This window comes from Oncorhynchus gorbuscha, linkage group LG11, assembly GCF_021184085.1.
Source record: "Oncorhynchus gorbuscha isolate QuinsamMale2020 ecotype Even-year linkage group LG11, OgorEven_v1.0, whole genome shotgun sequence".
Classification (NCBI taxonomy): Eukaryota; Metazoa; Chordata; class Actinopteri; order Salmoniformes; family Salmonidae; genus Oncorhynchus; species Oncorhynchus gorbuscha.
The window spans coordinates 47,907,666-47,934,572 of NC_060183.1; the positions used below are offsets into that span (position 1 = coordinate 47,907,666).

Consider the following 26,907-nt stretch of genomic DNA (forward strand, 5'->3'; position numbering starts at 1 on the left):
GTAACACTTAAATGTACAGATAGTGGAGGTTATTGTTGTAGATATGGAAAAATAGTTTAGGATGCTCTACTGAAAATCTAATGACCAATCAAATGACAAAAATCTTACCTTTGAGGACATGTACATGGCGTAATGTGCATAAAAAGGAGAATTCTTCTGGTCGGGCCGTTCTGACAAGTCCATTCCAGGTCAATAGACGCTGAATCTGATCTGGATAGGACAGAGAAGGAGGAACCCAGCTGATCTGTGGGTTGAGGAATGCTTGCTGAGAAGTGGGACATTGATACAAGGGTAAGAGCAGCTCTATAAACATGATCTATAGCACCTGGATTTATGGACAACCCATAATGCAACAGCCCCTGCAAACTTGCTGTCATGGTGTCCTAATTTCCTTCTTCTGTTTTTTTTAGGTTGGCCTCATTCCCTGTTCAGCTCAACAGAGACCACTAGACACAATGCCACTAGACCTAGACAAATGCCAATGTGAGAAAATATTATGGCAATATACAGAGAATCATACTCTGTGTCGTAAAATGGCACAGATCACTGTAATGTCAACACTTTTCTGTCTGGAACTCTTGATAGCAACTAGCTGACTAAACTCAATGCAACAATTCTAACTAATTACAAACCACTCATCACTGCCATGGTGAATCTACAGTATCGGGCATGTTGGGATGAAACTATTGTCCTTTCAGTGCATCTTACTGCTGCTGTCAACACCAGCCTGTGCTGCAGTAAGAGGGACATACCATACTATGATGGCTTTCCTGCTTAACCTTCATGTGTCAGAGAGACTCATATGATGTATTCTAGTGGCTCTTATGTCATCTAAAAAATATATATTTAAAGTTATGTTTGAATGAAAATGAGAACTATCATACATGATTTACCTAACCATAAATGAGTCATTGATCGACATTGCTATCCAGAATGATTATTTAAGAAACAACTAAATCGAGATGTTTGTCCCACTTTCTCTGTTTCTTGCGGCTCAGTAGTAAATGATGTGTTGGATTGTGACAGATTTGCGGGAAGTGTAACATTGCCCTCTCATTTCCCGACTGTTTAAAATGAACTCAACTCAGAAACGTCCTTCACCACGGCGTTAAGTTTAGTCAGCTAGATATAAACTAGTATAGCCTACAGCATACTGATTACGATCCAAACAATATATAGTAATAATGTTCTGCTTGCTGCTGTTGATAACATACCATACCTTTCAACTCTGTAGACAGAGTGTGTTCGGATTATTAAATTCTAGGAACGAAGCTATGTGCAACAGTTCTGATTATTGCGGGGGAAATACATTTCAAGAGCAACTCGGACGATAAACTTGCGCACTCCATTGGGACGGCTAAAAACTATTCAAAAAGTATACATTCATTTGGGAGGTTGGCCTAGGCCTAGGCTCCCCAAGTCATTGTTTAGCAGGGTCATTAGTCCCATTTGAGCAAAATATGATAACGATGTTTTATACAAGCAATATCAATATTTGCACGCTTTTGAATTCCCTCCCCTTTCAAATAGCATCATCCCAACCTGTCAATGTTTGCTGCTTTCACTGGTGTTTATACCACTGCTGTTATTGAGTCTGAAAACAGACGCTACTGCCCCTCCTCTCCGCGCCTCATCGACCACCTCCCAAACGGCGCGGGCAAGCGAGCGGGGTCGGGATTCGAACCAGACCAGTGGTGCTGATGAACAGCTCCTCGACAGAGAGGAGTCGACACTGGACAGTCGGTGACAGAAGAGGGAGTTTTAAAAACGGTTTGAAAGGTGAATGAATGGACTCAAACTTAAAGTTGAAAAGAACACCTTTGGATTCGTTCAGAAACAGGTTAGCAAGGTGTTGTTTACACAGTTGTTTGCATTTCATGTAACGCAGCTAGCTATCTCTGATATCTAGCTAGCACAGTGACGTTAACGTTAACTACATGTCCCGCACTAGTGTTGTTGTGGCGTTGGGAGCTAGCTTGCAACGTTAACTTACCGAACTAACTAGACAGTCAGGTATGGGCCAGGTAACTACGCGGGATAGCTAAATGTAACGCTGGCTGTATCTCTGTGGTTAGCTAGCTAGTTGTAAGTATGCCATGTTTATCAACTAACCACAAATAGATCAATGAACATCTTTGAACTAACGTTAGCTAGCTACAGTAACGGTGGCTATTTATCTTTCAGGAGATGATACCACCCCCAGAATGACAGCGATTCTCAGACATTCTGGGAGTAACGTTAACGTTAATCATCACACCTCATCACATGATTTCAGGTACAGACAGCTAATCACATCATCAGGCTTTCACTTGTCTGAACTAGCTAACTCTGAAAAGCTTGGCAGGCAAACCTGATGGTTCATGTTAACGTTATGGTTTGCTAAGAGTCCCCCCCCCCCCCTCTCTCTCTCTCTTACACCCACGTGTGTGTGAAAATATGCACACAAAAAACATTACAATGAATACATCAGCTCTGTTTTCAGTCCTGCTGTTTGGGGCAATGGAGGAGAGCGGGAGATATATCCCTGGGTGTCTGGTTGTGGGGACTTTGAAGGGCTGGCCTCAAAAATAGAAAACAAGGGGACACTGCTTGTAGTTACCCCTGGGGGGGACTTGCTTCACTGCCTTTCTAATTTGTACTGGTAATCGAAGGGGGTGGACACATCGGACACCCCTTTTTACAAGTTCGAGTACAAGCTTTTTTTCCTGGTCAATCAGAGCTCACTTCAACTAGGTTATTGTTCAGTGCACTGGACCTGCTTGTCTCTAGCCTCCACATTGTGTTTGTTTGGAGTTCCCCTAGCGACATTGTTGTTGAGTGAAGGGAGTTTAACCTCAGAAGGAATCATTATTTTGTGCTAAGCTAAATTGAGCGGTATTAAATTGAGTGGTATTATTTGTGGCACAGTTACATGGATGTTTCCCTGAAAAAGGTTGGTGTTTTTTCTGATTTTATGTTTAGTGACTTTTCAAGCAATCAAGTTTGGAGATTGTTTGCAGTCAAATTGTCATCGAATGAACTCCAGTCACTTTTATCATGCTGGATATTCTGTTCCCACATTAATGTGACTTTATTGTAATGTTCTCACTGTAGTCTAATTTCTTATGCTTATTACCTAGTTTCTTAACTCATAGCCTATGGCCCATTGATTGAAACCCAGATCAGCTCTTTTATAATTAGCCTACTTTCAATGGAATTAATTCAACACATTGACCAAACCCTAACTGTCAAATTAACCACAATCAAACTTCAATGGCCAGTTTGTAGACAGGGTTTTCACATTATATTACTTATAGTTATTAACCATTCCCTTGTTGGCTTGTTGGTATGAAACAGCCCACACAGAGTCTCCAAGCAACACGTTGTTTTTATCATGTGACTAAAAATAAGTTTAACTACTGATAGCAGTGTGTGGGTGGAGCTGTAAAGCCAGACTTATGTCATTTTGTATGCAATATGCATGTTATTGTAATGTCGGTTTAGAAGAGTCAACAGCATTAAGCCTGCCTTCCAGGCTATTGCTCCCCTCAGGGAGTCCCCTTCACTAGAGAGTGGTTGGTTGTAGTGCAGAGGGTCTGGTGGTGACAGAGAGGCAGATGGCTCTCCTTTAACTCGCTTGTCAATTAGCTGTCACTCAACCAGATGAATGCAGGCTTTGGTCATCATGGGGGTGGAGTGGGTTGGGACAATCCGGGAACAGCCCTCTGGAAACAATAGAGGCACGTGTCGCTGGGCTGGGGACTGTCGTTTGGGACACAATAACTAATCATTATTCAATGGCCAGACCAACTGTTGCAGACCATGTGCACACAGTGTACCCGACCCTACTCCACATTTTCAATACCGTGGGTGTGCCCCTGTGTATTGTGATTCAGCCAATGGAGCACTAGGATCAGTGGTCATCAGATGTTACATCACCTTGTTTTTCAGTGTCTGGAAATGCTCATTAAAATAAAGAAAATGTCCTTTATGCAAATTAGTTTACAAAAATTATTCTGAACAAAAATATAAACGCAACATGTGAAGTGTTGGTCCCATGTTTCATAAGGTGAAATAAAATATCCCAGAAATGTTCCATATGCACAAAAAGCTTATTCCTGTTAGTGAGCATTTCTCCTTTGCCAAAATAATCCATCCACCTGACAGATGTGGCATATCAAGAAGCTGATGATCATTACACAGGTGCACCTTTTGCTCGGGGCAATAAAAGGCCAGTCTAAAATGTGCAGTTTTGTCATATGACACAGATGTCTCAACTTTTTAAGGAGCATGCAATTGGCATGCTGACTGCAGGAATGCCCACCAGAGCTGTTCCCAGAGAATTGAATGTTCATTTCTCTACCATAATTTGCCTCCGTCATTTTAGAGAATTTGGCAGTACGTCCAGCCAGCCTCACAACCGCAGACCACGTGTATTGCATTGTTTGGGCGAGCGGTTTACTGGCGTCAACGTTGTGAACAGAGTAGAGGTCGACCGATTATGATTTTTCAATGCCGATACCGATTATTGGAGGCCCCAAAAAACCAATACCGATTAATCAGACAATTTTTTCCCCCCTTATTTATTTATAATAATGACAATTACAACAATACTGAATGAACACTTATTTGAACTTATTATAATACATCAATAAAATCAATTTAGCCTCAAATAAATAATGAAACATGTTCAATTTGGTTTAAATAATGTAAAAACAAAATTAAAAGTGCAATATGTGCCATGTAAGAAAGCTAACGTTTAAGTTCCTTGCTCAGAACATGAGAACATATGAAAGCTGGTGGTTCCTTTGAACATGAGTCGTCAATATTCCCAGGTAAGAAGTTTTAGGTTGTAGTTATTAGGAATTATAGGACTATTTCTCTCTATACCATTTGTATTTCATTAACCTTTGACTATTGGATGTTCTTATAGGCACTTTAGTATTGCCAGTGTAACAGTATAGCTTCCATCCCTTTCCTCGCTCCTACCTGGGCTCGAAGCAGCGTTACCCATGCAGAGCAAGGGGAACAACCACTCCAAGTCTCAGAGCGAGTGACGTTTGAAACGCTATTAGCGCGCACCCCATTAACTAGTTAGCCATTTCACATCGGTTACACCAGTCTAATCTCAGGAGTTGATAGGCTTGAAGTCATAAACAGCTGCTAGCAAACACACGAAAGTGCTGTTTGAATGAATGCTTACGAGCCTGCTGGTGCCTACCATCGCTCAGTCAGACTGCTCTATCAAATCATAGACTTAGTTATAACATGATAACACACAGAAATACGAGTCTTAGGTCATTAACATGGTAGGATCCGGAAACTATCATCTCGAAAAAAAAAGGCATTTATTCTTTCAGTGAAATACGGAACCATTCCGTATTTTATCTAACGGGTGGCATCCATAAGTCTAAATATTGCTGTTACATGGACATGAATTAACAAAAGGAGAAGCGAGGATGATCCTCCGATTCCTGCTGGGCTCCAGAGGAGGGAGATGGTTACATCCCCGATCTACCCGTCGTTCTATCGGATGGCCAATCCCACATCTGCACAACCTTCAATGTTATGTCATAATTACGTAAAATTCTGGCAAATTAGGCGGCCCAAACTGTTGCATATACACTGACTCTGTGTGCAATGAACGCAATAGAAGTGACACAATTTCACCTGGTTAATATTGCCTGCTAACCTGGATTTATTTTAGCTAAATATGCAGGTTTAAAAATACATACTTCTGTGTATTGATTTTAAGAAAGGCATTGATGTTTATGGTTAGGTACACATTGGAGCAACGATACACACCGCATCGATTATATGCAACACAGGACACGCTAGATAAACTAGTAATATCATCAACCATGGGTAGTTAACTAGTGATTATGATTGATTGATTGATTGATTGTTTTTCATAAGTTTAATGTTAGCTAGCAACTTACCTTGGCTTACTGGATTTACGGAACAGGCAGGCTCCTCGTGGAGTGCAATGAGAGGCATGTGGTTAGAGCGTTGGACTAGTTAACTGGTTACAAGATTGAATCCCTGGGCTGACAAGGTAAAAATCTGTCGTTCTGCCCCTGAACAAGGCAGTTAACTTAACCCACCGTTCCTAGGCCGTCATTGAAAATAAGAATGCGTTCTTTACCGACTTGCCTAGTTAAATAAAGGTTAAATAAAGGTTAAATAAAGGTGTAACAAAACAATAAATAACTAAAAATTGGCCAAATCGGTGTCCAAAAATACCGATTTCCGAAATCGGCCCTAATTAATCGGCTATTCCGATTAATCGGTCGACCTCTAGAACAGAGTGCCCCATGATGGCGGTAGGGTTACTTTATGGGCAGGCATAATAAAGAGATATACCGTTGTCGTGCCGTATGCAGGCCCATTGTCGTGCCATTCATCCGCCGCCATCACCTCATATGCATGGCACCATGATCTTTAAACAATTCCTGGTAACTTGAAAAATGTCCCAGTTCTTCAATGGCCTGCATACTCACCAGGCATGTCACCCATTGAGCACGTTTGGGATGCTCTGGATCAACGTGTACGACAGCGTGTCCAGTTCCCGCCAATGTCCAGCAACTTTGCACAGCCATTGAAGAGGAGTGGGACAACATTCCAAAGGACACAGTCAACAGCCTGATCAACTCTATGCGAAGGAGATCCCGCTGCATGAGGCAAATGGTGGTCATATCAGATACTGACTGGTTTTCTGATCCACGCCCCTACTTTGTTTTTAAGGCATCTGTGACCAACAGAGCCATATCTGTATTCCCAGTCATGTGAAATCATTAGATTAGGGCCTAATGAATTTATTTTAAATGACTGATTCCCTTAAATGAACTGTAACTCGGTCAAATCTTTCAAATTGTTGCATGTTTTGTTTATGGTTTTGTTCAGTTTATTTTACATTTCAACTCAATATAAGCGGGGAAAAAAGAAGAATAGCACGTTAGCAAAAGTTTCAGTGACCTCTTGTCTCGATAAGCTGAGGGCAGTGGCAATATACATTATAAGGAATATGTTTATCCCGTAGCTCCCTTACAGTAGATGTAACCAGCTCATTGTGTGTGTCTGTCAGGCTACTGACCACTGAGCCGCCCCAACAGAGTGAGGAGCTGGGGGACCTGCAGTCTCTGTCCTGGCTAACCACCGTGGATGTACCCAGGCTGCAGCAGATGGCCACAGGCAGACTGGCCTTCAACAACGCAGGACCCCAGAGCAGCATACTGGAACTACACACAGGTGAGACACAATACAGACACACACACACACAAGCCAAAAAACACGTATACACACCTGGCCTGAAACAAACTCTTTTTTTCAGACCAGCAAAGCAACATGAGTTCAGCACTAGGACATAATACCATGGCCCCTCCACATAGCAATATGCTAAACACTTATATTGGAATGAACCACCTCAACAATCAAAATGGAATTGTAAGTATTTCTTGGGGTCTTATTATTGTAGATAATTTTTAAATCAACACTGTTCTTCCCCTCCTACTGTGTGTCTTTGTCTTTCAGATGGCAGGATTGCCAGGAATTGCTGTGCCTGCCTCAGAATACCAGTCCTCCCCAGCCCACTACTTCCACTCCCCCCAGCAGGCCTACAGCCCAGCTCAGGCTGTGCAACAGGTAACTCATCCACTGACTGTTTCAGAAGTGTTTCTGAACTCTTATGAACATAAGACTGTATGTCAGAGAGATGCAGAGGATTTTTAGCACTTGTAATTGATTCAAAGACAGCCTAATAGGGCTCTTGTTTTGCTTTTTCCCAGCATTCCCCCAGCAGCCTGTACAACAGCACCTCCTACCATAACCCGAACCTGTATGATCAGCAAGCAGCAGTCACGAGCATCACCAACCCCCACAGCAACCAGGATCTGCTACAACAACCCAAGGCCTTCCCTAAACCTATCTACTCCTACAGGTAGGATACACTAACACACTGGCCCCTCCTTTTTCCATTGACATTTAATTGGTGCAGTTTTAATACAGTGTGTAAAGCAGACTAGTGGTCAGAACAATTGAAAGTGAGCGAAAATGCATGATATTTGACGGTTTTTGCCAGCTGCCTGATTGCTATGGCCTTGAAGAACAGCCGGACAGGCAGCCTTCCTGTCAGTGAGATCTACGGCTTCATGAAGGAGCACTTCCCTTACTTCAAGGTGAGGAGCGGGGAGATACTGCTTTACACACCTGAGATTGTCAGGGCTCGTGGAAGTTTGGGAACATCAGCAACATTGTATATGATCAGTATAATGTGTCTTACTGATGTATGGTTCTCCACCCTACAGACGGCGCCTGATGGCTGGAAGAACTCTGTGAGACACAACCTGTCTCTGAACAAGTGCTTTGAGAAGGAGGAGAACAAGCAGGGAGGCTCCTCCTCTACCTCTCGTAAGGGCTGTCTGTGGGCCCTCAACCCAGCCAAGATCAACAAGATGGAGGAGGAGATGCAGAAGTGGAAACGCAAGGACCTGACTGCCATCCGCCACAGCATGGCCAACCCAGGTGAGACCTGGCAGGGGATGATGGGAATGGAAACATGACAATAATTGCAACATTCTGATTCATTATATAATATTGCTTGATGAGTGTTTATAGCTAATGCTCTTGTATTGGCTCTCAGATGAGCTGGATTGGCTGATCACAGACCGACCGGACGGCTGCCGGAGAAAGGCCTGTGATCCCAGGAAGACATGTGTCCTGTCCATGCCCTGTGATCCCCCGCTGTCTGGACATCTGCAGTCCTCCCTCCCCTTCCACCTCCAGGCCCAGAATCACACCCTCCTAGGAGAACCCAGCTCCCCTGTACACGCCCGGACCCCTCCCCTCCATGCTGTCCCAGACTACTCCCACAGCCCCTTCCCCCAGCAGCAGCCCTACAGACACCCCTTTAGCCACAGCTTGTACAGCCTCCACCCAGACGTCACAGCCGAGGTGGACGCTCTGGACTCCAGTGTCATGGAGTTTGCCGGTGGGTTCTGATGAGGATAGGAGGGATGTTACCGTATGTTTAAAATCAAAATGCCATATTTGTTGATCACATTTATCAAAACAGATAGTTTAAAACAGACAGTAATGGGGAAGACTGGTGATAATGTGTTTGTTTCTGTCTTTCAGGGAGCCTATGGGAGGAGATGAGGGAGGAGGGCTTCAGCCTGGAGTCTCTGGGTACCTTTAACCACTCTGACTGTGAGCTGACTGGCCCCAGCACTGGACAGCCCCTGGTGGACCGACAGGTGTCCCCTCCCAGTACATCACAACCACAGAGGCCAGGGGCCAGGCCATCACCCAGCTCTGACTTTGACTGTGAAACACTGATATACAGTGTATTAAACACTGAAATACACCAGGACAGACTATGGGAAGATCATTACTGTTGAATCTGAAAGTCCTCGCACCAACTGTATGAGAATCCTGAACTTTTCTGCACCTGACAGGATGTCTCGCCCCTTTTATGTCTGTTTTTTTTGTGTGTTTTCTTTTCCTGATTCCTGTTTAAACACCAAAGCGCGTAAGAAGCAGCCAAAATCAACAAGCATGGGCATGTTTGATTGCGTCTGTCAGCTTTTTGGAGTGATGAGGATGAAGCGTTTTTTGTGTGTGTGGATCTTCGGCGGTAAAATGCAATGCCACTTTATTTCTACAAGAGCCGGAGTCAATGTTTGTTTCTGTGAAGATATGTAGACGTTGTCGGGGAAACTAATCTGTCATCTAGGCTATTCCTTATGGAGGAAAAGTCTTACTGATTTACTAGCTTGTGCAAACAATGCTTTTTATTTTACCGGATTTCACTGTGGTACTGTAGCTTGATAGGTTATGTTTGTAGTACTATAGTACTACTAGGTAGGCATTATCTCTGCATTTTCTGTGTATTTATTTTGGTTCATTTGTATTTATTTACTATGCTCTGAGTAAATGCTCCAAATGACTCTTGATGTTATGCAGGTGAATGAGGACCCAAAAGCGACTTGGCGAAAACAGAGTCTTTAATCCAGTAAAGTAAAAATACAATCAAATAAAACAATTTCCACTCGTAATGACGAGAACCGACTGGAGACTTGATCTTGAACTGCAGGTTGCCTCGGGAAGGCACTTGAACTTAGCAGACTCAGACACCTGCTCACCACGCAGCATCTGAGGGAAACACGACACGACCGGGCGATACAAACAAACACAGCACGGTGAACACTAGACAAGGATCCGACAGGGCAGGAACGGAAAACAAGGAGAGAAATAGGGACTCTAATCAGGGAAAAGGATCGGGAACAGGTGTGGGAAGACTAAATGATTGATTAGGGGAATAGGAACAGCTGGGAGCAGGAACGGAACGATAAGTCGCTCTGGATAAGAGCGTCTGCTAAATGACGTAAATGTAAATGATAGAGAGAAGAGAGAGAGGGAGGGGGAGAGAGAGGGATAGAAAAAGGGAACGAACCTAATAAGACCAGCAGGGGGAAACGAACAGAAGGGAAAGCATAATGACAAGACAATATATGACAAAACATGACACTTGATGCCGTGCCTTACAATTATTTGTATATTTGTAATATAGAGGACTATTATTTCAGAAATACTAAAAACATTTAACTAAAGATTGTTAACGTAACAGTATTAAAGCCTTAGCATATTCACCGGCTTTAACCTGACAATAGACTCCTGTGCCTACTATGGATTTGTCTATTTGTCTAACCGTAAATATTTACCGATGCCATTTGCTATTCTTACTAAAGAATTCAATCTTGAGATGAATCTGACAGACCGCTATACCCCTCTGATGGCCGTGACCCCGCTCCGATGGTGTCTCGGGCAAAGTGGGATATGCACACAAAAAAAATCGCACCTCACACTTGTACAGGTTACACAGTTGTGTGAAACGACAAATATAAGCGCCCCCTAATTTTCAGCTGGTTCACTTGAATGTCAATCGTGCACTTTGGTAGGCACTAGTGTGATGCAAGAGCACCGTCTACTGTCAGTCTAGAGTATTGCGACAAAGTGGTTATTTTCATATCCATACTGTATATATCCCAAGTACCATTTGTAAAAGTGGTTGTATAACCCTTATGTATACGTAATACATAGTAGTGACAATGGTACAATTAGGCACTATGACGCCAATGGTTTAAAGTTCATTGTCTATTACATTCTTCTTCCTTCCTCTCCCAAAAGGTTGTTTACAGTAGATTTAACTCCTCCCTCTCCCTTCCCTGAGGGCTTAATTCCTATTGGATGACTGACTGTAATTTGAGATAGAAGATGCCCCAGCAGGTTTAACCAACTCAACAACACCTGAAACCAGGTGGTCTCAGTCCCTGTCCTTCAGCCTTATAGACATGAGCAACTGGGGGGAAACATCCAACATAAGTTACCAGCAATGGAGGGATCCTGAAATCAGGTACAGTAAATATCTAAATCTCATAAATTCTAGCTTACTGAAGTTTTATATTGATGGAATCCCACTTAACGATAAGTTGAAGTGCAAGGTGACTGACCTAGTGTTCCGTTAGATAATACCTGTAGGGGAATCATAGGGGGAAGAAAACTGGATACTTTGCATAGCTGGGTCGTTCCATGAAATGAGTGCCCTGTTATATTGTAAGTAGAAATTGTGCACCAATATTGAATTTTAAAATCCTGTTATACACTGGACAAAAACGTAAACGCAACATGTAAAGTGCTGGTCCCATGTTTCATGAGCTGAAATAAAAGATCCCAGATATGTTCCATATAAACAAAAGGCTTATTTCTCTAAAATGTTGTGCACAAATTTGTTTCCATCCCTGTCAGTGAGTATTTATATTTTGCCAAGATAATCTATCCACCTGAAAGCCATATCAAGAAGCGTATGAAAGAGCATGATCATTACAAAGGTGCACCTTGTGCTGGGCACAAAAAAGGCCACTAAAATGTGCACTTATGTTACACATCATAATGCCACAGGTGTCTCAAGTTTTGAGGGAGCGTGCAATTGGCCTGCTAACTGCAGGAATGTCCACCAGAGCTGTTGCCAGAGAATTGTTAATTTCATTTTATTTTAATTTATTTTCATTTTAATTTACCAATGTCGTTTTAGAGAATTTGGCAGTACGTCCAACCGGCCTCACAACCGCAGACCATGTGTATGGTGTTGTGTGGGAAAGTGGTTTGCTGATGTCAACATTGTGAACAGCATGCCCAATGGTGGCAGTGGGGTTATGGTATGGACAGGCATAAATTATGGACAGCAAACACAATTGCATTTTATCGATTGGCAATTGGAATGCACAAACGACGAGTTCCTGAGGGCCCACTGTGAGGCCCATTTGTTAAAAAGGTATCTGTAACCAACAGATGCATATCTGTATTTGGAGTCAGGACAGGTGGGGATCAAAACCAGGAGGGTGAGAAAAGCGAGACTGGGAAAAAGCAGGCGCTGAGACACAAAGCACTGGCAGGCTTGAACAAACAAGACAAACTGTCACAGACCGACAGAAAACATAGGTATAAATACCATGGGAAAAGTGGTGAAGGTGTGTGACACCTGGAGAGGGGTGGAGACAAGGACAAGTACAGGTGAAGCAGATCAAGGCGTGGCAGCTAACGTCACCAAATTCTGTATTAAGATTTAACCCACTTAAACCCGAAAAAAAACCAAGTTTTTACCACTATTGTAAAGCCCTATTTATTGAGTTGGTTTGACAAAGTAATTTCTAAATAAGTATTATTTATTTCATGTGTGATTCATTAGTGATTCATGTACATCTGTCCCACATTGTAAGGTCAACCCTGTTACTTGAACTCTTGTTTTAATGTGGTGAAACTAGTCCTTTAAAAAAGAAATATTAAAAACAAGAATACATTTGAATATCTATTTTAATCAAACATTTACATTTAAGTCATTTAGCAGACGCTCTTATCCAGAGCGACTTACAAATTGGTGCATTCACCTTATGACATCCAGTGGAACAACCACTTTACAATAGTGCATCTAAATATTTTAAGGGGGGAGGGGGTGAGAAGGATTACTTTATCCTATCCTAGGTATTCCTTAAAGAGGTGGGGTTTCAGGTGTCTCCGGAAGGTGGTGATTGACTCCGCTGTCCTGGCGTCGTGAGGGAGTTTGTTCCACCATTGGGGAGCCAGAGCAGCGAACAGTTTTGACTGAGCTGAGCGGGAACTGTACTTCCTCAGTGGTAGGGAGGCGAGCAGGCCAGAGGTGGATGAACGCAGTGCCCTTATTTGGGTGTAGGGCCTGATCAGAGCCTGGAGGTACTGAGGTGCCGTTCCCCTCACAGCTCCGTAGGCAAGCACCATGGTCTTGTAGCGGATGCGAGCTTCAACTGGAAGCCAGTGGAGAGAGCGGAGGAGCGGGGTGACGTGAGAGAACTTGGGAAGGTTGAACACTAGACGGGCTGCGGCGTTCTGGATGAGTTGTAGGGGTTTAATGGCACAGGCAGGGAGCCCAGCCAACAGCGAGTTGCAGTAATCCAGACGGGAGATGACAAGTGCCTGGATTAGGACCTGCGCCGCTTCCTGTGTGAGGCAGGGTCGTACTCTGCGGATGTTGTAGAGCATGAACCTACAGGAACGGGCCACCGCCTTGATGTTAGTTGAGAACGACAGTTTGTTGTCCAGGATCACGCCAAGGTTCTTAGCGCTCTGGGAGGAGGACACAATGGAGTTGTCAACCGTGATGGCGAGATCATGGAACGGGCAGTCCTTCCCCGGGAGGAAGAGCAGCTCCGTCAAACCATAGTGTAAAAGCAGGTGAGCTGGTTCTACTGTTTTTGGCCATGTTCTGGTATTTTGTGGTGGAAAAGTGAGTGGGTCGGAGATAACATGTCAACCGTGTTACCCATAAATAGGCTAGAAATGTACGATTTTTTTATTTTTTTATTGTGAAGCTTACTTTCAATTGCGCTTCCGTGTTGCACACAATAAACGTCTCGTCACATGGGGATTTATGGCTGTTGTCTGATGAAATATTAAACCTGTTGCAGTCAACGCTGTTACTTTATTTGGCACTTAATAGGCACTTACCTCTTGAGATGGGAAAACATGCTTTTCTATTTAGTTGAACATGTGCTCTTTATGACAGAATGTTAAAATGAGGTGAAATCAAATGTTTGTTTTTTTAATCAAGTTACACTACTCAAAAGGCACCCAATTGCTGGAATGACCCAGGTACTCTGGGCTTGCCATGTTATCAGTAGATTGATTCCAGTTGCTGTCATTTATATTTGTATTTATTAAGGATCCCCATTGGCTGCTTCTGATTCTACTGCAGTTAGCTGATGTGGAATAGAGTTCCATGTAGCCATGGTTTTACGTAGTACTGTGTGCCTCCCATATTCTGTTCTTGACCTCTGGTGTCATGTCTTGTGGGGTATGCATGGGTGTCTGAGCTGTGTGCTAGTAGTTTAAACAGACACCTCAGTGCATTCAGCATGTCAACACTTCTTACAAAAACAAGTAGTGATGAAGTCAATCTCTCCTCCACTTTGAGCCATGAGAGAATTACGTGCATATTATTAATGTTAGCTCTCCATGTACATTTAAGTGCCAGCTGTGCTGCCCTATTCTGAACCAATTGTAATTTTCAGAGATCCCTCTGTGGTATCTGACCACACGACTGGTGCGAACAAACTAGAACCTGTAGGATCTGCCCTGTTGATAGTGTTGTTAAAAATCTTAGCTACTGTTGTATCAATATGTTTTGACCATGACAGTTTACAATCCAGAGTTAGTCCAAGAAGTTTAGTAACCTCAGCTTGCTCAATTTCCACATTATTTATTACAAGATTTAGTTGAGGTTTAGGGTATAGTGAATGATTTGTCCCAAATCATAGTTTTTGAAATATGTAGGACTAACTTATTCCTTGCCACCCATTCTGAAACTAACTGCAGCTCTTTGTTAAGTCTTGCAGTGATTAGACTCTCTGTCGTAGCTGATGTGTATAGTGTTGAGTCATTCGCATACATAGACACGGGCTTTACTCAAAGCCAGTGGCATGTCATTAGTAAAGATTGAAAAAAGTAATGGGCCTAGACAGCTGCCCTGGGGAATTCCTAGTTCTACCTGGATTATGTTGGAGAGGCTTCCATTAAAGAACACCCTCTGTGTTCTGATATAACAGGGGTGTAAAGCCATAACACATACGTTTTTCCAACAGCAGACTATGATCAATAATGTCAAAAGCTGCACTAAAGTCAAACAAAACAGCTCACACAATCTTTTTATCATCAATTTCTCTCAGCCAATGATCAGTCATTTACAGTGGTCTAAAGTACTTCAGTAAAAATACTTTTGAGTACTTTTAAGTCGTTTTTGGGGTATCTCTACTTTACTTTACTATTTATATTTTTGACAACTTTTACTTTTACTCCACTACATTCCTAAAGAAAATAATGTAATCCTTACATTTTCGATGACACCCAAAGCACTCGTTGCATTTTGAATGCTTAGCAGGAAAGGAAAATTGTCTAATTCACACACTTATCAAGAGAACATCTGGTGGACTCACTCAACACAAATGCTTCGTTTGTAAATTATGTCTGTGTGTTGAGCTGTGCCCCTGGCTATCCGTAAATTTAAAAAACAAGAAAATCATGTTGTCTGGTAAGACATTTTAAATGATTTATACTTTTACTTTGATACTTAAGTACATTTAAAACTCAATACTTTTAGACTTTTACTCAAGTAGTATTTTACTGGGTGACTTTCACTTTTACTCAAGTATGTAGATTGGGTACTTTTTCCATCACTGGTAATTTGTGTAAGTGCCGTGCTTGTTGAATGTCCTTCCCTATAAGCATGCTGAGAGTATGTTGTCAATTTGTTTACAGTAAAATGGCATTGTATCTGGTCAAACACAATTATTTCTAAAGGTTTACTAAGGCTGATTGATCGGCTGTTTGAGCCAGTAAAGTTGGATTTACTATTCTTGTGTAGCGTAATTACTTTTGCTTCCCTCAGGCCTGAGGGCACAAACGTTCTAGTAGGCTTAGATTGAAGATGTGGCAATGTCGTCCGCTATCCTCAGTAATTTTCTATCAAAGTTGTCAGACCCCGGTGGCTTGTCACTTCTTCCACACTCACTTTACAGAATTCAAAATTACAATGCTTGTCTTTCATAATTTGATCAGTTATACTTGGATGTGTAGTGTCAGTGTTTGTTGCTGGCATGTCATGCCTAAGTTTGTTGATCTTGCCAATGAAAAGAATCATCAAAGTATTTGCCAATATCAGTGGGTTCTGTGATGAATGAGCCATCTAATTCAATGAATGATGGAGCTGAGTTGACCTTTTTGCCCAACATTTCATTTAAGGTGCATCAAATCTTCTTATTTTCAGTCTTTATTTGTTTCATAGTAGTGTTTCGTCTTCTTTTTATTCAGTTTAGTCACATCTTTTCTCAATGTGCAGTAGTTTGAGTAGCCTATTGAATAGTCGTCACGGACAATACAGTAGATTCAGTATGGAATAAACCAATGACGTTCAGGAAGTCACATCAGGATGTTGTCATTCTCTCGATCTATTGCTTTCTCTGTATTGTTTAAGATTTGGTTTGGTTTCAGTGTGGTGACGTTTCGAGGCACAGCGGGAGACAGTCTGCGTCATGATGAGGAGGAGCAGTGTGGAGACTATGAGGTGTACACCACGGGGATGCAGACTGTGGACCTCGGGGAGCGCAGGACAAGACAGGACCCCACTGAAGGTTTCACATACTGATTTATATTTTGTTTCGTCCACATCTATTTGCTGCTCATTCGTCGTTTAGAATTACACGATGCTCTTGAAGCCATGGATTTATGAAAATATGCTATTCAAACTAAATACTGAACCATACAAAGTCTCCCAACGTTTGAGCTTGACTAAACCACTGTCCACTCAATTCACCAACACTATTTCTCAGTTTACCATTACTTATTGATACGAGAACACCTATACATTTATTTTCAACATGTGGCATTGTTATCTTGAATGTTACCCAACTTTTCATCCAATTAACACTAATTATACACAAACGTCTATGCCAGTTAAACAACCAATCAATCTCTCTCAACTAGAATACTCTTCTGACATCCTCATTCAGCACCTAATATCACGTTTGCGCTTGTTCAATTGTTACATTGATTTAGTGACCATTTCTGATCATAATAATATAATAATATATGCCATTTAGCAGACGCTTTTATCCAAAGCGACTTACAGTCATGCGTGCATACATTCTACGTATGGTTCAAATCAAATCAAATCAAATTTTATTTGTCACATACACATGGTTAGCAGATGTTAATGCGAGTGTAGCGAAATGCTTGTGCTTCTAGTTCCGACAATGCAGTGATAACCAACAAGTAATCTAACTAACAATTCCAAAACTACTGTCTTATACACAGTGTAAGGGGATAAGGAACATGTACATAAGGATATATGAATGAGTGATGGTACAGAGCAGCATATGAGATGAGTGTGTAGACAAAGTAAACAAAGTGGCATAGTTAAAGTGGCTAGTGATACATGTGTTACATAAGGATGCAGTCGATGTTGTAGAGTACAGTATATACATATGCATATGAGATGAATAATGTAGGGTAAGTAACATTATATAAGGTAGCATTGTTTAAAGTGGCTAGTGATATATTTACATAATTTCCCATCAATTCCCATTATTAAAATGGCTGGAGTTGGGTCAGTGTCAATGACAGTGTGTTGGCAGCAGCCACTCAATGTTAGTGGTGGCTATTTAACAGTCTGATGGCCTTGAGATAGAAGCTGTTTTTCAGTCTCTCGGTCCCAGCTTTGATGCACCTGTACTGACCTCGCCTTCTGGATGATAGCGGGGTGAACAGGCAGTGGTTCAGGTGGTTGATGTCCTTGATGATCTTTATGGCCTTCCTGTAACAACGGGTGGTGTAGGTGTCCTGGAGGGCAGGTAGTTTGCCCCCGGTGATGCGTTGTGCAGTCCTCACTACCCTCTGGAGAGCCTTACGGTTGAGGGCGGAGCAGTTGCCGTACCAGGCGGTGATACAGCCCGCCAGGATGCTCTCGATTGTGCATCTGTAGAAGTTTGTGAGTGCTTTTGGTGACAAGCCGAATTTCTTCAGCCTCCTGAGGTTGAATAGGCGCTGCTGCGCCTTCTTCATGACGCTGTCAGTGTGAGTGGACCAATTCAGTTTGTCTGTGATGTGTATGCCGAGGAACTTAAAACTAGCTACCCTCTCCACTACTGTTCCATCGATGTGGATAGGGGGGTGTTCCCTCTGCTGTTTCCTGAAGTCCACAATCATCTCCTTAGTTTTGTTGACGTTGAGTGTGAGGTTATTTTCCTGACACCACACTCCAAGGGCCCTCACCTCCTCCCTGTAGGCCGTCTCGTCGTTGTTGGTAATCAAGCCTACCACTGTTGTGTCGTCCGCAAACTTGATGATTGAGTTGGAGGCGTGCGTGGCCACGCAGTCGTGGGTGAACAGGGAGTACAGGAGAGGGCTCAGAACGCACCCTTGTGGGGCCCCCGTGTTGAGGATCAGCGGGGAGGAGATGTTGTTGCCTACCCTCACCACCTGGGGGCGGCCCGTCAGGAAGTCCAGTACCCAGTTGCACAGGTCGGGGTCGAGACCCAGGGTCTCGAGCTTGATGACGAGCTTGGAGGGTACTATGGTGTTGAATGCCGAGCTGTAGTCGATGAACAGCATTCTCACATAGGTATTCCTCTTGTCCAGGTGGGTTAGGGCAGTGTGCAGTGTGGTTGAGATTGCATCGTCTGTGGACCTATTTGGGCGGTAAGCAAATTGGAGTGGTTCTAGGGTGTCAGGTAGGGTGGAGGTGATATGGTCCTTGACTAGTCTCTCAAAGCACTTCATGATGACGGAAGTGAGTGCTACGGGGCGGTAGTCGTTTAGCTCAGTTACCTTAGCTTTCTTGGGAACAGGAACAATGGTGGCCCTCTTGAAGCATGTGGGAACAGCAGACTGGTATAGGGATTGATTGAATATGTCCGTAAACACACCGGCCAGCTGGTCTGCGCATGCTCGGAGGGCGCGGCTGGGGATGCCGTCTGGGCCTGCAGCCTTGCGAGGGTTAACACGTTTAAATGTCTTACTCACCTCGGCTGCAGTGAAGGAGAGACTGCATGTTTCCGTTGCAGGCCGTGTCAGTGGCACTGTATTGTCCTCAAAGCGGGCAAAAAGTTATTTAGTCTGCCTGGGAGCAAGACATCCTGGTCCGTGACTGGGCTGGATTTCATCTTGTAGTCCGTGATTGACTGTAGACCCTGCCACATGCCTCTTGTGTCTGAGCCATTGAATTGAGATTCCACTTTGTCTCTGTACTGACGCTTAGCTTGTTTGATAGCCTTACGGAGGGAATAGCTGCACTGTTTGTATTCAGTCATGTTGCCAGACACCTTGCCCTGATTAAAAGCAGTGGTTCGCGCTTTCAGTTTCACGCGAATGCTGCCATCAATCCACGGTTTCTGGTTAGGGAATGTTTTTATCGTTGCTATGGGAACGACATATTCGACGCACGTTCTAATGAACTCGCACACCGAATCAGCGTATTCGTCAATATTCCCATCTGACGCAATACGAAACATGTCCCAGTCCACGTGCTGGAAGCAGTCTTGGAGTGTAGAGTCAGCTTGGTCTGACCAGCGATGGACAGACCTCAGCGTGGGAGCCTCTTGTTTTAATTTCTGCCTGTAGGCAGGGATCAGCAAAATGGAGTCGTGGTCAGCTTTTCCGAAAGGGGGGCGGGGCAGGGCCTTATATGCGTCGCGGAAGTTAGAGTAACAATGATCCAAGGTTTTACCACCCCTGGTTGCGCAATCGATATGCTGATAAAATTTAGGGAGTCTTGTTTTCAGATTGGCTTTGTTAAAATCCCCAGCTACAATGAATGCAGCCTCCGGATAAATGTTTTCCAGTTTGCAAAGAGTTAAATAAAGTTCGTTCAGAGCCATTCTGAACGAATTATGAATGAAGTCATTCCTGGTCTGATGTAGAAAAAGCAGCATGTATGGGAAAGTTTGTGAACGATAGAACATGTAATATGTTGTTTTGGGATTTTATTATAACTTGACCACATCTTTCTCTCTGCCCTGTCAGATACCTTTACAGTGGAGGATGCAGTGGAGGCCATTGGCTTTGGAAAGTTTCAGTGGAAGCTTTCTATCCTTACTGGACTGTCATGGGTGAGAGAGTGGGATTGATTCCAAATGACCGACATGACCTTAAATCTTTTTAATTTGTGGAACAACAACCCCTTCTAATCATGAGCTGCTCTCACTGACCCTCGTGTTGTGTTTACTGTAGATGGCGGACGCCATGGAGATGATGATCCTGAGCGTCATATCCCCTCAGTTGCACTGTGAGTGGATGCTGCCCAGCTGGAAGGTGGCTATGCTAACATCGGTCAGTCTCATTCTGTCACCAAAACATTACCTCTCAGGCATCGAGACTGGGGTTATTCTCTCATAAGCTTTATCGCAAGGGTTTGCTTACGCCATGTCGTCGTCATCACATCAGACCTAATCATATAGGCTTGTGAGGGTAGCCACCAGCTAGAGAGGAAATGCTGAAGGCATACAGCCAACATTTGAATAGGATAGTATTTGTAGTAATCATCATGCATTGGGTGTCAATGTTCCAGTGATGTCATCAGGTCACTTCTTCTCTCTCAGGTGGTGTTCATTGGGATGATGTTCAGCTCGACTCTATGGGGAAATATATCTGACAAGTACGGCAGAAAAGTAGTAAGTTTCAGTCTGCAATTGTTTAACATGTCTACAAGGTTGAGATCTTACGGCTATGATTTGGTCATGTTGATGGTGAAATACACTGAGTGTGTAAAACATTAGGAACACCTGCTCTTTCCATGACATAGACTGATCAGGTGAAAGCTATGATCCCACCTGTTAAATACACTTCAGTGTTATCTTTATTTTAACTAGGCAAGTTAGTTAAGAACAAATTTGTATTTTCAATGACGGCCTAGGAACAGTGGGTTAACTGCCTTGTTCAGGGGCAGAACGACAGATTTTTACCTTGTCATCTCGGGGATTCAATCTTGCAACCTTTCAGTTACTAGTCCAACACTCTAACCACTAGGCTACCTGCTGCCCTTGTTGAGTGTGAAAAACCCAGCAGTGTTGCAGTCCTTGACCCAAACTGGTGCGCCAGGCACCTACTACCATACCCTGTTCAAAGGCACTTAAAATCTTTTGCCTTGCCCATTCACCCTCTGAATGGCACACCTATGCAATTCATATCTTCTTCTTCTGAGTTTAATGGCGGACTGTAAGTATAGATGGAAGGGAGGAGTCAGGTTAAATAAGGATTTTTATGTCTTGAAACAATTGAGACATGGCTTGTGAGTGTAGGGTTAGTTTGAAGGATGTTATTTTATTTTGTATTACGAAGTATAATGGATTTATTTTTATGGTTCAGTTGGGGGCAGTAATGCAACGTATTGGATGCCAACTGCTGGGTTTTTCACGCTCAACAGTTTCCCATGGGTATCAAGAATGGTCCACCACCCAAAGGACATCCAGCCAACTTGACACAACTGTGGGAAGCATTGGAGTCAACATGAGCCAGCATCCCTGTGGAACGCTTTCGACACCTTGTAGAGTCCATGCCCCTAGGAATTGAGGCTGTTCTGAGGACAAAATGTCAGTATTAGGAAGGTGTTCCTAATGTCTTGTACACTGTGTATTTCTGTGGTGAACAGGGCCTGACGATGTGCATGATGTGGGTCCTATACTACGGCTTCCTCAGTGCCTTTTCCCCGGCGTATGGCTGGGTCATGGTGCTGCGCGGCCTGGTGGGCTTTGGCATTGGAGGAGCCCCACAGTCGTGAGTGATGTACTCCATAAGGCACATACAGCACACCTGGCTTCCTCAGTGCCGCACTCTGTTGCAATACAGTGGAATAGAACACATCAGACTTTGTTGTACAACAACGTCACTGTCCAGATTTCCAAGATGATAACAGTCGTACATGAAAGACGATCATCATAAATTCACCCTAAATGCCACTTTAACAGTATCATGGAGATGCACTGTAAAGTACTGTTGAAATGACTGTTGTCTTTGAAATGACTGCGTTAGTCTCTCAATCCGAGTTGAACCTTTCCTAAATGTGGTTTATCTGCAGTGGAGCTGATCAGGCTGAATTAACAGAACGCTGTTATTGTAGCACACTGACATTCTCTCTTGGGACAGTTAGACCTGTGAAGATGGCAGAGCAACAATAACGCTCCAACCAGGAACAAAACAAAATGTATTTTTAGCCCTGAGTCTGATTGATAGAACTGGTTCCAGACTCAATGATTCAGGACCAGAAAATATTGCCTTTTGTTGATAAAATGCTGACTGTTAGTAGTTTATTTTGTACTGAATGTAACTGATGCTGTGGAACCTTCTATTTTATAGCCAAGGTAACGGTTGAATTTTCTGACCAATACCGGGCAACCCTATTACCTGTAGAAGTTAATGTTGTGTGCCGTGCTTATTTGAATTCCCCATAGTTGTGCTCTGCATCAGGTAGGAAAGTCATTTTTAGGTTCATTAATGGACACCTTCTTTCAGGGTGACGTTGTACTCCGAGTTCCTCCCAAGGAAGTCAAGGGCCACCTGCATTATGCTGATTCAGGTACTTTCTGTCCACTGGCCTTTAATCATATTTGTTCTATTGCATTAGTTTTTATCTCATAAGAAAATAAACCATTTCTGGAGTAGCGTTCCATCCTACAGTGCTTAATCCTCTTGTCTTGGCGGCCATCAGATATTCTGGGCCCTAGGCGCTGTGTTTGAGGTCCTTCTGGCCATCTGGATCATGCCTACCATGGGCTGGCGGTGGCTGCTTGGCCTGTCTACTGCACCCCTGGTGGTCTTTGTTATCTTCTGTTTTGTAAGTATTACGACTGAACTGAGCCCTGCAGTACCTATGGTTCCGAGACAATGGTTGACATGCAGCACAAAGGTGGTTGATACTGAACACATAGGTCGTGGATGAAGTGTGTCATATGCACGTGTCTGCGTCTGATACAGTGGCTGCCTGAGAGTCCCCGCTTTGATGTGCTTTCGGGAAACAGGGAAAATGCTATGAGAACGTTAAGACTCATCGCTGCTGACAATGGGAAGACCATGCCTCTTGGGAAGCTTATTGCCAATAAACAGGTGAAACCGTATAATTGGTGTGGTGTGTGCATTCATGTGGTATATGTTTATCCGAGACCATCTTAGCTGACAACTTTTTGTGTATTCACGACAATCGCTCGGGTGTGCTTTTTATATATTTGTAAAGCAGGAGGAGCGTGGTAGGATCCGAGATCTCTTAACTCCTCAATATCGCAGAACCACCCTTCTCCTGTGGTTTATATGGTAGGTCGATTTTGCTCTCATTATACAGGCATCTCATTAGCTCAACCACTGCACCCCGTCCTCCCAGTTCATAGAACCTCAGAAACCCAGAGTTGGTCCCTTTGTGTGATCTGTGTTTGTATGGTTTCTGTCTCAGGTTTGCCAATGCCTTCTCCTACTATGGCTTGGTCCTCCTGACCACTGAGCTATTCCAGGCAGGAGATGCATGTGGTGGTGAGTGACAGCTGGTCTGCATGTTACTCTGAAAGGTTGAAACTTCCCTTTTTGATAGTCTTAAGGAGAAACTCCTGCACCGCCCTAGCGATCAAACATGGTAAACAGTCCTGCAAGCCTGCCCTTCTAGTTGCTCTTTTAGAACCTTTGACTTAAAAAAATATGTACCTCCAGTCATCACCCAAGGTGCAAAGACTGAGCCAAAGTGCAACCTGGAATGCAAATACTTGACATTAGATGACTACAAAGACCTACTCTGGACCACCTTAGCTGAATTTCCAGGTGAATGATATTTAAGGCATTTATATACCATAGATACTGTTCAGCAGTAATTTAACGGAACTGAATCTTGTGTTTTGTTGATGTGCTGAGTGGGACATTCTGTATGTCCCATTTCTTTCTTCTCCTGTCTCTGCAGGTCTTTTTGTGACATTGTTTTTGATCGATCGGATTGGCAGGAAGAAAAGCATGGCAATGTGTTTCCTGATGTTCTCTGTGTGCATTCTGCCCCTGTACGCTTGTGTTGGAAGGTAAGTGCACTCTTCACCTTGACCAGGTCCAAGATTGGCGAACCTTGGTAATCAAGGGCCTTCAATCTGAACTGGCCCAGTTAGTCACTGATTTGGCTTCATCCATTCTCTTAACGCTGCGTGGGGGGGCGACAGCTGTGTTCATGCTCTGCTGATGTCTCATACACTTGGTCTACAGGGTAGCTCTGACAGTCTTCATCTTCATCGCCAGAGCATTCATCACTGGGGGGTTCCAAGTTGCTTATGTCTACACGCCTGAGGTAAGCATTTTTTTTCTCCATCAGTAGGTACTTGACATCCAAAACCACAGCTTCTGCTGTTGAGGACTTTTTGTATAAATGATTTTTTTCTGTAGGTATATCCCACAGCCACCAGAGCTCTGGGCATTGGGACCTGCAGTGGGATGGCCAGGGTGGGTGCCCTTCTAACTCCCTTTGTGTCACAGGTAATCATGACCTTGTTTTACTTCATTCGGATGAAGACACCCTGCCCCCTCAGAGGACTCCCAGCCCTCTGGCTCCCCAGCACTGCTAACCTCCAGCTATTTTGGCCCATACAGGTGCTGCTCAAGAAGTCTGTGTACCTCACACTGTCTGTGTACTGCATCTTTTGCCTGCTGGCCACAGGAGCATCCATGCTGTTGCCCATTGAGACCACAGGCCTGGGCCTGCAGGAGTCTAGTCGAATCACAACCGGTCAGGAGGAGATGAAAACAGGCCAGATGTCAAATGGCTCTGAGGCTTCACCAACGCACACCAGCTATGGATCATCCTATAACAGCTGATGAGGACAATAGGGAGTAAGCCGTTGAGAGAAATAAAGGGCACTTATTCCCACTTTAGTCTTATCAAGTTATTTCTCACGGATGCCACACAAAAGGATATTAAAGATGGGACAGTTTACAAGCTGGAACCCCACGCAGACCTTATTGGATGGGGAGAGAACTCAAGTTACAGCACATTAGCATGACTACACTTACGTTTGCACACCAGCATTTTTTAACGGGACTTTGATGACTGACTATTTATGGATATTGTGTAGCCTGAGAGGCTCAGATCATTTTTCTATGAATTTTGCTACAACTATTTTGATCATTTAAGAGTGTTCATATTCATTATTGCAATACATGGGTGCATATCTGTGCATGAGTTCTGAAATGTGTGTACTATTGTTCCTTGCTTGAATTTCCCACTTAAAATGTGCAAATATGGGAACCTCCCGAGTGGCGTATGGGTATAAGGCACTACATCGCAGTGCTAGAGGAGTTACTACAGACCCGGGTTTGGCCGTTGGGGCTTTACCTGGCTCATCGCACTCTAGCGACTGCTTGTGGCGGGCCGGGTGCCTGACAAACAGACTCCGATCACCAGCTGAACGGCGTTTCCTCTGACACATTGATGCGGCTTGCGGGTGTTAAAGAGCGCAGTTAGGCGGGTTATATTTCGGAGGATGCATGACTCGATCTTCGTCTCTCCCGAGCTCGTTGGGGAGTTTCAGCAATGAGACAAGATCGAACACACCCTGGGGCAGTGTATCACAGCATCATTGGACTGAACTTGTTGTCATTGCAGGCAATTTCAAAGCTGTGCATTACAGGGAAGACATCCTCCTTCCTCATGTAGTACCCTTCCTGCAGGCTCATCCTGACATGACCCTTCAGCATGACAATGCCACCAGCCATACTGCTCGTTCTGGCACCCGGCCCGCCACAAGCTGTCGCTAGAGTGTGATGAGCCAGGTAAAGCCCCAAAATCCAAAAAATAAATACATATTCACATCAAGACATTTCATGATAAATAGCATTTTGTTTCTGGGTGGGGAGTATGATTGTATGCAGTTACCTAACGTAGCAGGCGTAAAAGAAACGCCTGAAACTAGGTCCCTTATGTAACAGTATAACTTTAGACCGTCCCCTCGCCCATACCCGGGCGCGAACCAGGGACACTCTGCACACATCAACAACAGTCACCCACGAAGCATCGTTACACATCGCTCCGCAAAAGCCGCAGCCCTTGCAGAGCAAGGGGAACTACTACTTCAAGGTCTCAGAGCAAGTGACGTCACCGATTGAAACACTATTTAGCGCGCACCGCTAACTAAGCTAGCATTTCACATCCGTTACACTTACATACATACTTTTGAGGAAAGTAACTATGGAAGAGGAGTTAAGATGGAGTTTCGCGTTGTTAGGGTCTGGTTAGCATGTGACGATGAAAGCACTTTATGTAAGAATGCTGGATTTAACCAAAGCACTGCCTTAGATCCATCTTCTGCTAAAGTGAGGTATGAAGGATAGGTAGAAAAAGCATGCAATTCTCCAACACTCTTGGCTGAAACAATAGTCAATAAAAAGCCGTCTTGACAGAGAGCTCACATAGCTCAAGTGAAGACAGGGGCTCAAATGGTGGACTTATAAGTGATCGTCTAGTTCCAATGAGGGTACTGAAGGGGCCTTGGATGGCCGTAGCCTGCGGGCAACTTTCATGAATTTCGAAACTAAAGGGTGTGTCCCTGGTTATGAGCTATAGAGGTGGCTGCCCTATACCCTTTCAATGTAAACTCAGCAAAAAAAGAAATGTCCTCTCACTGTCGACTTTGTTTATTGTGTGCAAACTTAACATGTGTAAATATTTGTGTGAACTTAAGACTCAACAACGGAGACATAAACTGAACAAGTTCCACAGACATGTGACTAACAGAAATGGATTAATGTGTCCCTGAACAAAGGGGGAGTCAAAATCAAAAGTAACAGTCAGTATTTTGGGGGGAATGGCCCTAGCCCTCCCCCTCCGATCCAACAGGTCCC

General features: G+C 43.7%; 2 protein-coding genes across 4 annotated transcripts; both read left to right on the top strand.

The window, feature by feature from the left end:
* The first annotated feature begins 1,367 nt into the window (after positions 1-1,367).
* LOC124048797 (forkhead box protein N4-like) lies at positions 1,368-10,044 on the top strand. Of its 3 annotated transcripts, none has more exons than XM_046369885.1 (10): positions 1,368-1,779; positions 2,185-2,275; positions 7,064-7,227; positions 7,310-7,422; positions 7,510-7,620; positions 7,764-7,915; positions 8,057-8,153; positions 8,283-8,499; positions 8,618-8,965; positions 9,112-10,044. In XM_046369885.1, the coding sequence occupies exons 1-10, from the start codon at positions 1,701-1,703 to the stop codon at positions 9,372-9,374; spliced, it is 1,635 nt and encodes a 544-aa protein (XP_046225841.1). In that variant the 5' UTR covers positions 1,368-1,700; the 3' UTR covers positions 9,375-10,044. The 3 variants fall into 3 exon arrangements, with proteins under 3 accessions (XP_046225841.1, XP_046225842.1, XP_046225843.1); XM_046369886.1 differs by having other exon boundaries at positions 1,649-1,840; XM_046369887.1 differs by lacking the exons at positions 1,368-1,779; positions 2,185-2,275 and adding an exon at positions 2,663-2,932.
* Positions 10,045-11,265: 1,221 nt separating this feature from the next.
* Positions 11,266-25,637, top strand: LOC124048796 (synaptic vesicle 2-related protein-like). The gene is made up of 16 exons (XM_046369884.1): positions 11,266-11,389; positions 16,552-16,691; positions 20,080-20,165; positions 20,287-20,385; positions 20,655-20,726; positions 21,704-21,828; positions 22,564-22,627; positions 22,760-22,885; positions 23,026-23,154; positions 23,285-23,358; positions 23,495-23,571; positions 23,746-23,853; positions 23,990-24,101; positions 24,280-24,361; positions 24,457-24,546; positions 24,661-25,637. The coding sequence occupies exons 1-16, from the start codon at positions 11,328-11,330 to the stop codon at positions 24,883-24,885; spliced, it is 1,671 nt and encodes a 556-aa protein (XP_046225840.1). The 5' UTR covers positions 11,266-11,327; the 3' UTR covers positions 24,886-25,637.
* Positions 25,638-26,907: the final 1,270 nt, after the last annotated feature.

Bases quoted from the DNA above. Each gene is read 5' to 3' on its own strand.
- LOC124048796 (XM_046369884.1), top strand. From the start codon at position 11,328: ATGAGCAACTGGGGGGAAACATCCAACATAAGTTACCAGCAATGGAGG. The intron at 22,628-22,759 runs GTACTTTCTGTC...GGCGGCCATCAG, and splicing joins CCTGCATTATGCTGATTCAG to ATATTCTGGGCCCTAGGCGC. The intron at 23,155-23,284 runs GTGAAACCGTAT...TTTGTAAAGCAG, and splicing joins AGCTTATTGCCAATAAACAG to GAGGAGCGTGGTAGGATCCG.
- LOC124048797 (XM_046369885.1), top strand. From the start codon at position 1,701: ATGAACAGCTCCTCGACAGAGAGGAGTCGACACTGGACAGTCGGTGAC. The intron at 7,621-7,763 runs GTAACTCATCCA...GCTTTTTCCCAG, and splicing joins CAGCTCAGGCTGTGCAACAG to CATTCCCCCAGCAGCCTGTA. The intron at 8,154-8,282 runs GTGAGGAGCGGG...TCCACCCTACAG, and splicing joins AGCACTTCCCTTACTTCAAG to ACGGCGCCTGATGGCTGGAA.